The following is a 14,131-nucleotide window of genomic DNA, read 5'->3' as shown; positions in this document are numbered from 1 at the left end:
CTCCCCATGAGAGCTCCCTATCGGAGACACCACCACGTCCCCCTGCATCACGGCCGATGCCGCATACCCCCAAATGCGTGGCTCATGCAGCCCTACACAAAACATATAGAGCCCACCCAGGACATTTTTAACGAGCACCTCAACCGGGCTTGCAACATGGTCAAGCGGGTGTTCAGCAGTCTCAAGGGGCACTTTTGCTGCCTCCTCATGAGGCTGGAGGTCAGCCTCCCCAGTGTGCCGCAGTGGGGGCACGCTGTGCCTTCCACAATATTGTGGAGGCAACACATGAGCCCTTAGTGCAGGGGTGGGCTGCAGAGGCCAGCCAGGGCTTTGAGCAACTGGCCACTGCCCCATGCTGCCAGATGCAGCAAGATGAGGTGCAGGTGAAAGAGGCCCTGTGGGACGCCCTATGACACCCCCCCCCATGCACTTACAATAACAACCCTCCTCCCACACACCCACCCACACAACAGGACTTGGAGGTGGTCTGGGGGTTTGGGGTCCGTATTGCTCTAGCAGGGTCCAAGGGGCAGAATCTACACTAGCCACAGGATCTCCTACCACCCCAGGTTCGGAGTCCCAGTCATGGCTGGGACAAGGACAAGGGTAGAGGGAAACAGGGGCACAGGATGGGTCCTGTGGGCTCAGGCTCAGCCTTGGGCTCATGTGGAGGCATGGACAGGGAGGGAGGGCTGGGAAGAGAAGGGGGGACTGGCTTGCACTGGGCAGCACGGGCTGTGAGCCACTCAGCCAGTGCCAGTTGGAAAGATGGGGTGAGATCGGGCGGGAGCAGGGCTGCAAGGCTCTGGACTGCGTGGTGAGGGGGCTGTGGGAGTTGCTAGCAAGGGACAGGGAGCCTGGGTCACAGTCTGAGTGAGGGTGTCCAGCCTGGCCGCCACTTGATCCCAGGCCATTGCCAGTCAATGCCGCATGATGGTGGTTATGTCCCACAGGGCAGTGGTGTGGGCAGCATCAGTGGCATCCTCCTCCTCCACACAGTGATGTCATCACATGGCCTGGTGCCAGCCCCACCTGGCTGATGGATGGAGTGTGGTCCCGGCCCCCTTGCTTCCCAGTGAAGGGCTCCACAGCCCGTGTATGGGTCTCAGCTTGCCCACGAATGGTGGAACTATGGAGACCGAAGGGGACAGAGGGATGAGCCATCACTACCACAACCTGGCCCTGGGGGCTGTGCTCTGCCACCTGTCCATTGCCATGGGGGTCCTGTATGATCCAGGGTGCTAGGGGACCCCACAGGGGTGTAGCACATGCAGGCGGCCATCCCCTCACCTTCCTCCTGGGTGTGCAGCCTGAGGTGCTATCTACAGGAGCTGGTGCTGAGTGCCGCATGCTGCCCCCGTCCCCGGGGCCTGGGGAGCGCAGCCATCCGGGGAGCATCCCAAATAGAGCTGCCATCTGTGAGAATGGCCTACTACCAGCTGTGGCAGAGACAGGCACCCCTCCCCACATACTGGGGGCACCCAAAATACATGAGACCTCCCTGCATATCGCTCCAGGAGCTTGGGGGAGGCCCTGGTGGAGGGGGCCCAGCTGGATGGCTCAGAGAGGAATGTGATGACAAGAGCTGCATCACTTGAGAACCCACTGTCGCTCGGGGCCTGTTTCTCTATGCCCATTGGTGGGTGGATGCTGCCTGACATGGTTCCTGGCACTACCTGGGGCTTGCTCTTGAGCTCCTGGTCCGGAGAGGTAGTGTCCAGCAGGTAGGTGGGCAGGGCCACCTCTTTGGGCCCCAGAAGGTTGTGGAGCTCCTAGCAGTGGGGACAGGTGGTGGCCCCTGCCCCCAAGTGGCTGGCTGCATCACGAACCTGGCAATATGCCTGCAGCATCTCCTTAACCTTGCTCTGCACCTGTTCTCCAGTGCAGGAAGGGTGGCCTCGGGAGATCAGCCTGGTGGACAGGCAGTTAAAGGCTGCTCACTGAGGTGCCATCCAGCTATGTGGAGCAGCAGCCCTTTGTCTCTGCAGAGTGCCAAGAGGCTCGGGAAGCTATGGGCTGGTGTGGAGGGCGTGCTGGTGGGAGCTTGTGCTTTGTCTGCTGCCAGCATGCTCTCAGCTTTCTGCCTAGGGGTTTCCAGGTCCCTGAATCTTTAAATGTGGCTGGCAGTGTGGCGCATACAGCCCTGCTTCTGCTGGCAAGGACATCTCCGTGCGCCAGCTGGCCGGTGCTGTGGAAGACCCACTCTTTTGAAAGAGCAACCCATGGAACGTACACACGCTCTCTTTCAAAACTGCCTTTAAAATGAAGTGCTCTTCCTGAAACGGGCAGGGGGTAGGGTTTTCAAAATGAGCACTGTGTTATTTCAAAATTACTTTCCGTATGATGTGTTTTGTGTGTAGATGCTCCCTGGAGGCTTTTGAAATAGCCCCTCCTCTTGAAACGTATTTCAAAAGTTTGTGCTAGTGTAGACGTGCTCTTGGTGTGTAGCAGCCCTATTTCAAAACAGCTATTTCAGAATAGCTAATTTCAAAATAGCTCTGCTCTTTAGATGGAGCCTTAGAGAGCTTGCACACAGTTTCTTGTACAGTACCGATGCTAAAAAATTATCATTAAAATGACTATGTAAAATATAATACTTGAGACCCCAATTACCAGACAGTGGAAACCTCATATGTTTAGTGATCAAATGGATCCAACTTGCCATTTTCCAAATTAGTTCTGCACAGGTGGTGGGTAAGAACTTCTTTTCTATCTTTTTAAACATAGTCATTAACACTGGTCATTGTGCATGTGACTTTCTAATATAAATAATTCAGCTATTCGATTTTAATTTTTAAAGCAATTCATAGCCAGGTCCACCTGCTGAACTGATGACCTGAGAAATCGCAGATTTAAGGAGATTTGGAGAAGCTGGAAGACCTCGGCTACAGAATAGTGCTATAAGTAGACATTTTAGCACCCAGGAGCCGTGTCTACACGTGCATGCTACTTCGAAGTAGCGGCACTAACTTCGAAATAGCGCTCGTCACAGCTACACGTGTTGGGCGCTATTTCGATGTTAACATCGACGTTAGGCGGCGAGACGTCGAAGTCGCTAACCCCATGAGGGGATGGGAATAGCGCCCTACTTCGACGTTCAACATCGAAGTAGGGATCGTGAAGTCGTTGTGCGTCCCGCAACTTCGAAATTGCGGGGTCCGCCATGGCGGCCATCAGCTGAGGGGTTGAGAGACGCTCTCTCTCCAGCCCCTGTGGGGCTCTATGGTCACCGTGGGCAGCAGCCCTTAGCCCAGGGCTTCTGGCTGCTGCTGCTGCAGCTGGGGATCCATGCTGCATGCACAGGGTCTGCAACCAGTTGTCGGCTCTGTGGATCTCGTGTTGTTTAGTGCAACTGTGTCTGGGAGGGGCCCTTTAAGGGAGCGGCTTGCTGTTGAGTCCGCCCTGTGACCCTGTCTGCAGCTGTGCCTGGCACCCTTATTTCGATGTGTGCTACTTTGGCATGTAGACATTCCCTTGCAGCGCCTATTTCGATGTGGTGATGCGCAACGTCGATGTTGAACGTCGACGTTGCCAGCCCTGGAGGACATGTAGACGTTATTCATCGAAATAGCCTATTTCGATGTCGCTACATTGAAATAAGCTACTTCGATGTAGGCTTCACGTGTAGACGTAGCCAGGGTGAGCAAGCACATTTGTGTTCCTTATGATCATTTCATGATTTTTACACCCTGGTGGCTTTGTGCCCTGTTCATCCCACTTTGGTTATGAACTGGCATAGCTGGATTCTCAATGATATCTATAATACATAACTTCAGTCCAATACTGTAGGTTTCACCATACCAAGCATCCCATAAAAACACATTTAATTTACCATGCACCTTTGATTGTCTCACTCTCTAGCTCTGCTCATTAATCCATCTCTGCCAGGGCTAACATTCCAAATCTCACAACAGCTTCAAATAGCCAACGCTTAAAATCAAACAGCAAAAAACCCTTCACTTCACCCACAGCCACATATATGCAGCTATCAACAACCACCCTAATTGTCACACAGCAATTTTCCCAGATAACTGCTGATTCTGAGTGCCCAATTTGAGATACCTTCAGGGGCTTGCTTTCTGGAGGGCAGCACTCGCTGCAGTGTCCCAGCCCTTACCTGTAATTCTGGATCCACCATGCTCTTTTCAGACAGTGAAAAAGTAGAGAGGACCTATTAACCAAAATCAGCACACCTCCTTTGAGAAAAGAAAGCTACCCTGTCTACTAGCGCACACCATAATCCAGCTAGGACTTAACAACATTACTCAACACAACCAACCATTCCAATTACCACTCAGAAACCCACCACTCACTCCTGAGTAAGCTAATTGAGAAGTTCAGTAAAGGTCCTCCAACTCTACAGAGGTAGTGTCAGTATCCTGGGCCTTTCCCAGTAAGGCTGCAGGTTAGGTCATGGCTGACTAAGCTACTTGTGGGCACAGGATGGCCTCCATATTTAGACTGTGAGACCTCTGCACAATATTTGTTCGGGTTAACCATGGAATTAACCTTTTCCCCTCTCAGAGATGCAGCCAAGTTTAGATGGATCAGACTGAGGCTATGCTTACATTAGGGTAAAGCAAAACACTTTCTCAGCAGTGACACTTATAGGTCTAGTTGTATTGGGACTCACAAACCATGGTGACAGGTGACCGTATTAAAAACCAAACCAAACCAAAGTAGATAATTGGTACTAGCACTATTGGGGGCTACAGTGCAGACAAAATTCAAGCATTCTGGTATTTTAGCACCATGTCAATTTAAGCTGCTTCTAATTTGAGACGAGCTGCGCAGGTCATGCATTTGGGTACAATCTGGAATTATGAAGACCATGTTATCACCATATACACAAGTCAAATAAAATTATGGTGGACGAATACGAAGAGAGTCCACAACACATTACAGTTAATAATGTAAAAGTACGGAAAAAGACTGACTTTAAAATTAAGTACAGTATAACTAGGTTAATGCCCTGAAATTAAGTCTGGAAAAAATTACAGTCAGATTTAGGAAATCATTTCTTATTATATGGATGGTTAAATATTGGACTAATTTCCCAAAGGAAGTTGTTGAGTCAAACACTTTCAAAGGAAGACTAGAAATAAAAAACACTCACGCAATTAATACAATGGGTGACCCTGCTTAATGTCTCAAAAGGCCTCTTTCAAGTCATTTATTGCTCTATTTTTAAAAATAATAACTGAAATTTTATGGCACCATGTGAACAAACAAGAAAATACAAAGTTTCATATGGAAAAAAAAATTCAACTTTAAAACTACTAGTTTTATCCTCCACTGAGATTTTTCTTCTGATATACTAATGGCCTGTTTCTGTTAAAAGGATATTATAACATAAATATTTAAAAAGACATAGCAGCCATTTGTCAATACAGTGATCTTGTAAAGATAATTCAAACTATGAAAATATTTTATATCAAGAAAACAGTGGTTTATAAACTTGCCTTGTGAAACACAATGGACGTTATGAAGAAATCCAGCAAGAAATTCTCTGAGATATCTTTGTAATCAAATTGGAAGAAGATTGCAGTAAAGCTTAAAGTAACAAATTGATTAACAGGATTACAGAATGAGGATCGGAGCAGCTTCATCCCAGCAATTGTTATCAGGAAAATATCACAGCTGGGGGAGTGTGAGAAAAGAAAAACTTAATCAAGTTAATCCAAAAAAAAAAAAAAAGAGGCTATACCTAATGAACACGAATAGCCATATCAGACCTAGTCTTCATTAGTATATCTACCTACACACATAGAGTTAATTTATTTTTACATTAATACTACTTTTTGTTTTAATAATCCTGTGTATTTAATCCATCTGCCACAGCACAGCTGAACACTGCCAACATGATGCATATCTGGCATATTTACAGACTGTAACATGGTAACGATTCTGTATTGTAAAAGTAGCATCCATACTGCAGTAAGTACCTTATAAAATAATAAAGATATAATTAAATAATATCCCTAAAATAAAATTTAACTTGGGTCTTAAGTTCGGCACCATTAATTTAGAGCACTATAATTTACACAGCTTTACATTAGAAAACATACCACTGTTAACTATGGCGAGTAAACCATAAATCACCACCACTTTAGGATGAAATAGTGATGAACCAGAATTTGTAAAATGATGAAAATAAATAAATAAATAAATTTCAGAATTTGTAAAATGCTGAAAATAACCCTTGATTCCAATCACAAAGCAACAGAAAGCTTGTGAAAGCGTGTGACAATTGACAGCTCAGAAAGTTCTAAATGAAGTGGTGCATTTTTGTCTTTTTAAGGCTCAGAGTTTGTGCCATTTTTATAGCACTTATTCACTGTTATATGTACCTTAATGCAGATTTTGAATGAGTTCAGGTCATTCCACAAATCACCTAGTTATGATTGTCTGAACTAAATGCCAAAAAAACCTAATTTCTTACTCCACCAGAACGTCTTTCAATGTTACTTGGATTTCTGAATGCAAAACTAGGAATTACTAGGCAACGTTCTATAGGTGTTTTAGACAGGGGGTCAGACTAGTTGATTATAACAGTCTTAAAAGCCATCAACCTGGTCATCATCTCTCACTGTTCTCAATGCGGGCTGAGTCAGACTGCCTTAAAGGAGGCTCCTTAGCTATTGAGAGCAAGGAAGGATATAGGAGAATGGGGAGGTGCATGGAATAAGAGGGCAGAGTAGCAGGGAAAGAGACTTTGGTAAGATCTTGGTTAGTAAGAGGAACACTGGGGAGAATTGTGTAGACTGAGGCTGTGTCTACACTAAGAGCTAAAATCAATTTTATTAAAATTGATTTATTAATGCTCGGTTTTATCAATCTGATTAAGAGCATCCTCACATTCCCATGTGCTCCCCACAAAATTGACTTATTGCTGCCAAGCCCAAGTTGCCAAAATCAACTGTTGCAGCAGTGTATTGTGGAAACCTATCCCACAGTTCCCTGAGCCCCAAAGCATTCTGGATATTTTCACTGGTGCAGTACGGGGAAAAAAATCCCCCACAAGTGGCTGTTGGTATCAGATGACATCTTCCCATATTTCATTTCCTACATTTCATTTTCCTCATTCCCCTCCTGTGTTAACCTAATGTCTCTTTTTCCAGCGAGGGTCTGGCTTGCCTGTATAAGAGATGTGCTTATAGATCGGCTGATAGGAATAAGGGGATTTTGAAGTTGGTTGGGTCCTTTTGAAAAGGACCCCCATCTGGATGAGCTGTGCGGGAGCGAAACGTGACAATTTTGAAGAGCCATGGCTGGCAGCATGCTAATGAGGTGCTGAATATTCATTTCAATGCCTCATTAGTAATCTTCAAAATGGTCATTTGCATGGCCTTTTCAAAGTTTGGTGCCAGTGTAGACGTAGCCCCAGTCTTGTACCTTGTGTCCGCTGAAGGAGACTTTCCCCCAGATGGATAAAAGACCCCCTGACTATAGCCAGCCAACAAAAATCATGACCACCCGGGAATACTTCCCCTGGGTATCTAAAGAACCCCCAGCTATGGCCAGACTAGAAAATTGTCTGCTGAAGGAGACTTCCCCCAGGTAGCTGAAAGACTCCTGACTACAGACAGCTCCGAAAATCATGACTGCTGAGGGATACTTCCCCCAGGCAGCTAAAACACCCCCAGTCATAGGCAACCCCCGAAAATTGTGTCTGCCAAGACAGACTTCCCCCCCAGACAAATAAAAGACACCTGACTATAGCCAGCCCACTAGCCCTTGCTCTCAGAGGACAGTCACCCTAGTGACAAAGTATTTTCTTATGTTGACCAAAAATCGTGTCTGTTGAGGGAGACTTCCCCTGGGTGGCTAAAAGACCCCTGACTAAAGACAGCTCCCCAGTATCCTAGCTGCTGAGGGAGACTTCCCCCAGCTGGCTACAGGACCTTCACCACATGCAAGCTGCCTGGCACCTTGCACAGGCACATCCTTTTATTGGCTCAGGGTCAAACCACATGACGTGGCTGGGCGCAGGAAAGTTCCAGACTGCATGGCACCTCTGGGGGGAGGGAAGGGAGGAGATGTGGGGCCCAGGACAAAATGTGAACAGCTCAAAAGAAGTTTCTTGTCTAAGCATGGCCCCCACCCACAGCCTGTCTGCCTCATGATGCCGCGAGAGAAAGTTCCAGACTGGGTGGCACCTCTTGGGGACGGAGGGGCGGGGACGGGACGTGGGGAACAGGACAACACGTAAACAACTGAAAAGAAGTTTCCTCTCCTATCATACAAGCACAACCTCCACTCACAGCCTAGCTGCCATGTGATGTGGAGAGTAGGGGGCACAGCAGCTGGCACCAGGCAGCACAAAAATAAAAAGGCAGCTAGCAGGGGTATGCACAGAACCACAGACCCCACAGCCACAATGACAGCAAAGAAAGAAGATTTTTCAGCCTCTCATGACCCTAAGCCACGGGCTTCCAGGTGCCGAATTGAAACGGTCTTCCTGTTGCCTAATTCCTTCGCATCTGAGAGCAGTGCAGATGGAAGAGGCCACAGTGGAGAACTGTGGGGCACACACAGGACATCTCTTGGGGGGCTAATGAATTCAATTTAAAGACACGGCGCTTCCTCACTACTCTTCATGAGGAATTTGAAATTCAAACGGAACACTACACCAGTCTAATTACTACGATATTATGATATCGATATGAGGTTGATTTTAGTGCACCATAAATAGAGCTAATGGAATTTACAGTGAAGACAGGCACTTGGTAAAATGAGGCTAAATGACTTAAGACTGATATAATCTCATAGTGTAGTCATAGCCTGAGAGAGATGTGGGTTCGTGGAAGAGGCTGGCTGAAGGAGAGTAAAGAGAAATCAGCCAGACTGAGGGGATATCTAGGAAGATGGAGTGCAGGAAGAAAATGCAGAACTAGATAATGTGAAGGGTTAGAAACAGTGAGGGGAAAGGGAAGGAAATACAGTGAGGCAAGTGAATGCAGGAGCTATATAGGAGAGCATGGAAGGAGGACTTGCATAGGGTAGCTGCTATTCCACCCCAACTATCCTCCTTTCTAGGTATTCTATCAAATTAGGGAAAAGATAGGGAATCTCTTAGCAGTTTAGAGGTCATCAAGCAAAAATTTCCACATAAGGCTATCTTGAAAGAGCATATTATAATCCTGTGGATCAGCCACATTCAGTTCTAACTAGAATCACAGAGGTGAGCCACAGAAAAAGCTTACACTATTCTCCTGATCACAGCCCTGCTAATTCAGGACAATTTTGCCCTCAACATTCTTGAATGCATCATCCAATCTAGCTTTAGTGACTTTAGTGATAAGGCCCATGACACCTCCTCTGAGAGATTTTCCACAGTCTAATAAACTTTACAGGTTTCTGATATCCAGACTAGATTTCTCGTTTTACCTCATTAATCTTGGTTACTCCCTAAGGTGTTCATACTCTTCAAATATCTGCAGACTGATGTAGTATGTCCTGATTTTAGCTGCCATTTGGGTAGGCTGTACATGTTTAGTTCTTTAATCTCCCTGGCCGTGTCTACAATAGCCCCAAACTTCGAAATGGCCACGCAAATGGCCATTTTGAAGTTTACTAATGAAGTGCTGAAATGCATATTCAGTGCTTCATTAGCATGTGGGCGGCCGCGGCACTTTGAAATTGATGCGCCTCGCTGCCGCGCGGCTCGTCCCAACGGGGCTCCTTTTCGAAAGGACCCCGCCTACTTCAAAGTCCCCTTATTCCCATCAGCTCATGGGAATAAGGGGACTTCGAAGTAGGTGGGGTCCTTTTGAAAAGGAGCCCCATCGGGACGAGCTGCACAGCGGCGAGGCGCGTCAATTTCGAAGTGCCGCGGCCGCCCGCATACTAATGAGGTGCTGAATATGCATTTCAGCACTTCATTAGTAAACTTCGAAATGGCCATTTGTGTGGCCATTTCGAAGTTTGGGGCTAGTGTAGATGTAGCCCCTAAGGCCATTTATTAGCATGCCACTTTTGGAGAAAATGCAATGCTAATAAATGGCCCAAAATATGCCAATGAGGCACAGATGTAAAAAGGTCACATGATTTGGAGTCCAGAAAAAGCCCTTCCGGACTCCAAAACAGCGTGTGGAAGCACAGCCCCTGGGGGATCTTCCGGAAGGAAGTCCTGCTTCCGGAGGCCCCTTCTTCCTGAAAATTTTTGGGAAGAAGGGGCCTCCAGAAGGAGGACTTCCTTCCGGAAGATTCCCCAGGGGCTCAGCTTCTACACGTTGTTTTGGAGTCTGGAAGACCTTCTTCCAGACTCCAAATCATGTGACCTTATGCTCATGAGGTGCGGGGAATTTACATTTACACCTCATTAGCGTATTTTGGGGCATCTATTAGCACGCCACTTTTGGAGAAAGTGGCATGTGTAGAAACAGCTTAATAAATTTATATCTCTCTAGCATCAATCATGTTTGCTGTAGTACCAAGAGCACCCCCTTTATCATATTCTAAAGAAGTTTGAATTTTCCTTTAACAGAACCATTTAGTAGCATTTTCTACTTACTGTTTTTTATTAATTGCACAAAATCAAATTGAGGCAAATAATAAGATTCATTTACACACCATTACACTTCGTAAGAACATAAGAATGCCCATATTGGTTCAGATGAGTAGTCTATCTGGTATCTTTATCTTTTGACGGTAACTGGTGCCACATGCTTCAGAGGAGATAATAGAAAAGAACAATTATCCAGCAATCTATCCCCTGTCATCCAGTCCCACCTTCTGGCAGTCAGAGATTTAGAGACACCTATATCATGGGGTTCTGTCCCTGACCATCTTGGCCAATAGCTATTGATAAACCAATCTGCCATGAGTTTCGTCTTTTGAAGATTAGTCTCAATTTGAGCTGCGTTTAAAGTATGAATCACATGCTATCAACTATATTCAACTTACTGTGTACCAAATCTCTTGCCATTACTAACTGAAAAAGCATCAATCGTGAGGGCATTCAATATTATTGCCGGATACAAGATGTATTTCTCAAAACACTGAAGCCATACATACAGCCTTTCGAACCACATTAAATGAGCAGCATCTGAAATAAAAACCCAGATAACAGACCATTTTGTCAAATTATTATTTTTTCAAAATAAAATAATGTATAGAAAATAAATGCATTAAAATCAGAGGAGAAATCATGAGTTTCATATATCACACAAGGTTATAACACTTCATGCATTCCTTAGCTCTCTTGCTGTGCAGAAATCATTCTGTTCTCTGGATCTGGCCAATATTTATACCTTACAAACTTTGCTTTTTATTGCTGCATTCACCACACAGTCATATATATTAGCTGAAATACTACATACTAGCAGATAGATCCTGCTACATTTTTAGAAATAAAACATGACATGATATTAACAAACATTTGTTTTTCACCATTTTAATCATTTTTTTTTTTTTACTTAGAATTCATAATTAACTAACACCTTTTCCTATGACCTGGGGGGATACTGGGTTCCCTAGTGCAGAAAGCATTGGACGAGCACACTGTAATTCTGTATTTCTATTCCCAACACTCTCACTGATCTGCTGTGTGACCTTGGTTAATTAATGTCACTTTCTTGTGTGTCAGTTTCCCCATCTGTAAAAATGGGGATAATGATTATGAATGTTTGTAATGTGTTTTCAGATTTGAAGGATGAAAAGCACTATGAAAGAGCTAGGGCTTATTATTATCACGGTGCAACCAATATACTTTACAAATAAACTATTATACATGTCGATACAGGGATTACTTCACTTAGCAACAACCACTGGGATGGAATTCAATCATTTAACTGTACACAACAGAGCAATCAGTCCTGTAGCACCTTAAAGACGAACAGTCTTATTTAGTAGGTAATGAGCTCTCATGGGACAGAACCACTTCTTCAGATTAAAAGGCAACCTTCAATCAAGTTTCTTAGGTACTTTATGGTCTGTCCGAGGGGCCCAGTGAGTCTGTCAGCCCCAATGTATGTGAGAGCTGATATTTAAGAGAAAGGAACCATGGTAAGAAATAACCTTATTTTGAAAGGGATAATCTGTGCGTGGCCCTGGAGGATTTCCTGGATACTCTGGGGCTGTGTTTATACTAGCAAGTTCTTTTGAAAGATTTTTCAGGAAAAGGGGGCTCTTTCAAAGGATCCCACAGGGCGTCTACACACAAAGCGTTCTTTCAAAAGTAAACTGAAAGAAATGCAGCAGTCCTTTCCAGATTGTTCTTCCGCTCTTGCTTCAGAAAGAGCACCCCCTTTCAAAAGCTTCTTTCGAAAGAAAATGTGTGTAGAGCCTCAGCAGGCCATTTTTTCGAAAGAGCAGTCCTCATGGGGACTGATTTTTCGATCCCTGGCCTGGTCTTTCGAAAGCATGGGGGCTACGTGGATGCTCTCGTTCGAAAGAGCAGATCACTCTTTTGATCCACTTCTTTGTGCGTGCACACACTCTTTTGAAAGAATAGTAACAGAGAGGGAGCCGTGCTAGTCTATATACTATCAAAACAAAAAGCAGTCAAGTAGCACTTTAAAGACTACCTAATACATTATTTTGATAGTCTTTAAAGTGCTACTTGACTGCTTTTTCTTTTGAAAGTTCTTTCGGAAGAGATCTTCTGGAAGGGCTTCTTTAGAAAGATCCCTGTAGTGTAGCTGTGGTCTGGTAGCTGGGGGCAAAGACAGAGGAGGTGACATGTAAGGAGGCTCCAACGCATCAAATGATTCAATAAAAGGGGAAGGAAGAAGCAACAAAAATAGAAAGAAAAGAAGTTGTTGCATGCAGAATTAAATTCCAAGTGTGCTTATGGGGTAGGCGGTTGAAATGTTTAGAAATATTTTAAATGTCAATCAAAATGTTCCACTTGAGTTTAATTCATAGATGCCCTATCCTGCTGCATCTGATGTGTAGTGGAATTTGCCTATTCACTCTCACAGATTCCTGCTGGAGGACAATCTAGAGGACTGGATGAGCATGTGACAATGAAATCACAATAGGTTGGGCTTGCCGCATCAGTTTTGCTAGTCCTCTCTTAAGACAGGAGGGAATGCTTAGAAAGACAGGTTAAACTTCTTCGGGCTTGAAGGTTTGGATAGTTGGGTAGTTTTTGCAGAATCTTCTGCTTGAAATATTCAAATCCTCCTTCTACAATGAAATGTGGAAAAGTTGCAGTTCACCTTTCTATCTATTATGACGTTACCATATTACTTTGTTCTTCCAGTCCTGACAGTGCCATCCAAAACAAACACAGAAATCAAAACTTGATACTCTTGATGCTCACAGGTATACCATAAAAAAGAAAAAAACTCACCTTGAAAAATATTGTCATTAAACATTACCATGGCCATAAGTAAGAATTTTTCCTCTAAAAACTGACAAGTTAAAAGCAATATCAATCACTATTCCGACAATATTACAAACCTCTCACTTCCCGTTGCTGATATTCCTTGTTTTTAAGTATGGGGTGTGAAATCCACAGCCAGGGATGATGCTTGCGGAGCTGAGGAAGTATGTAGTGTGTTATGAATCCCACAGTCCATGCTAAAGCAAACAGCACAATGCTGAGAAAGGGCTGAGCCAAAGGAGGAAAACAATGGAATCACATTTACAAACAGTATTTTATAGACACACGACTTTTTTTCATTTATAAGAATTTCATCTCCTTGATATATTTACTTGCCAGAAGCATTGATTCTTATATAAAAAAGCATCATATACTACTGATGGGAAGCAGATGTGGGGCTCAGGAAATGAAAGTAACAATCTTAGGTCTTTTCCAAAATGTACTTTACACACACATTTAACCAGTATTGTAACCACAAATAAAAAAAGCTAAATTGGTCAAGCTTATTTAAGATTTCTCTTTTCCAGCAGCTTGTAGCTCATAAAAAAGACTACTATACAGCAAAGATTTATAGAAAACAATTACTAAATGCATTAACTTGTGCCTGATATACATATCTATAATTGCAATTTACAGTGTGTATCAAAAACCGTAAAATTATCTTTGCCATTAAATATTTTTTCATTAACTCTTCTCTGAAGATCTTTTCTCTAGTTTGGTATTCTAAAATACCCTGTAGTACTGGTGAATAGAGATAATATCTTAGGGGAAAATATGTAAAAGGAAGGGACAGAAATA

General features: G+C 44.3%; 1 protein-coding gene across 2 annotated transcripts in view; it reads right to left on the bottom strand.

Annotated features, from left to right (window-relative positions):
- The window catches only part of PCNX2 (pecanex 2), a 258,263-nt gene that overhangs the window by 111,412 nt on the left and 132,720 nt on the right, over positions 1–14,131 (bottom strand). For both annotated transcript variants that reach the window (XM_074988652.1, XM_074988650.1), the window contains 3 exons: positions 13,411–13,561; positions 10,909–11,050; positions 5,463–5,640 (listed from right to left, as the gene is read on the bottom strand). In XM_074988652.1, the coding sequence (XP_074844753.1) occupies positions 5,463–5,640; positions 10,909–11,050; positions 13,411–13,561 (471 nt within the window). The remainder of the gene's footprint in view (positions 1–5,462; positions 5,641–10,908; positions 11,051–13,410; positions 13,562–14,131) is intronic.

The sequence above is a fragment of the Carettochelys insculpta genome, chromosome 3 (genome assembly GCF_033958435.1).
Source record: "Carettochelys insculpta isolate YL-2023 chromosome 3, ASM3395843v1, whole genome shotgun sequence".
NCBI classification, from domain to species: domain Eukaryota; kingdom Metazoa; phylum Chordata; order Testudines; family Carettochelyidae; genus Carettochelys; species Carettochelys insculpta.
This window is presented reverse-complemented; position numbering and strand designations above follow the sequence as displayed.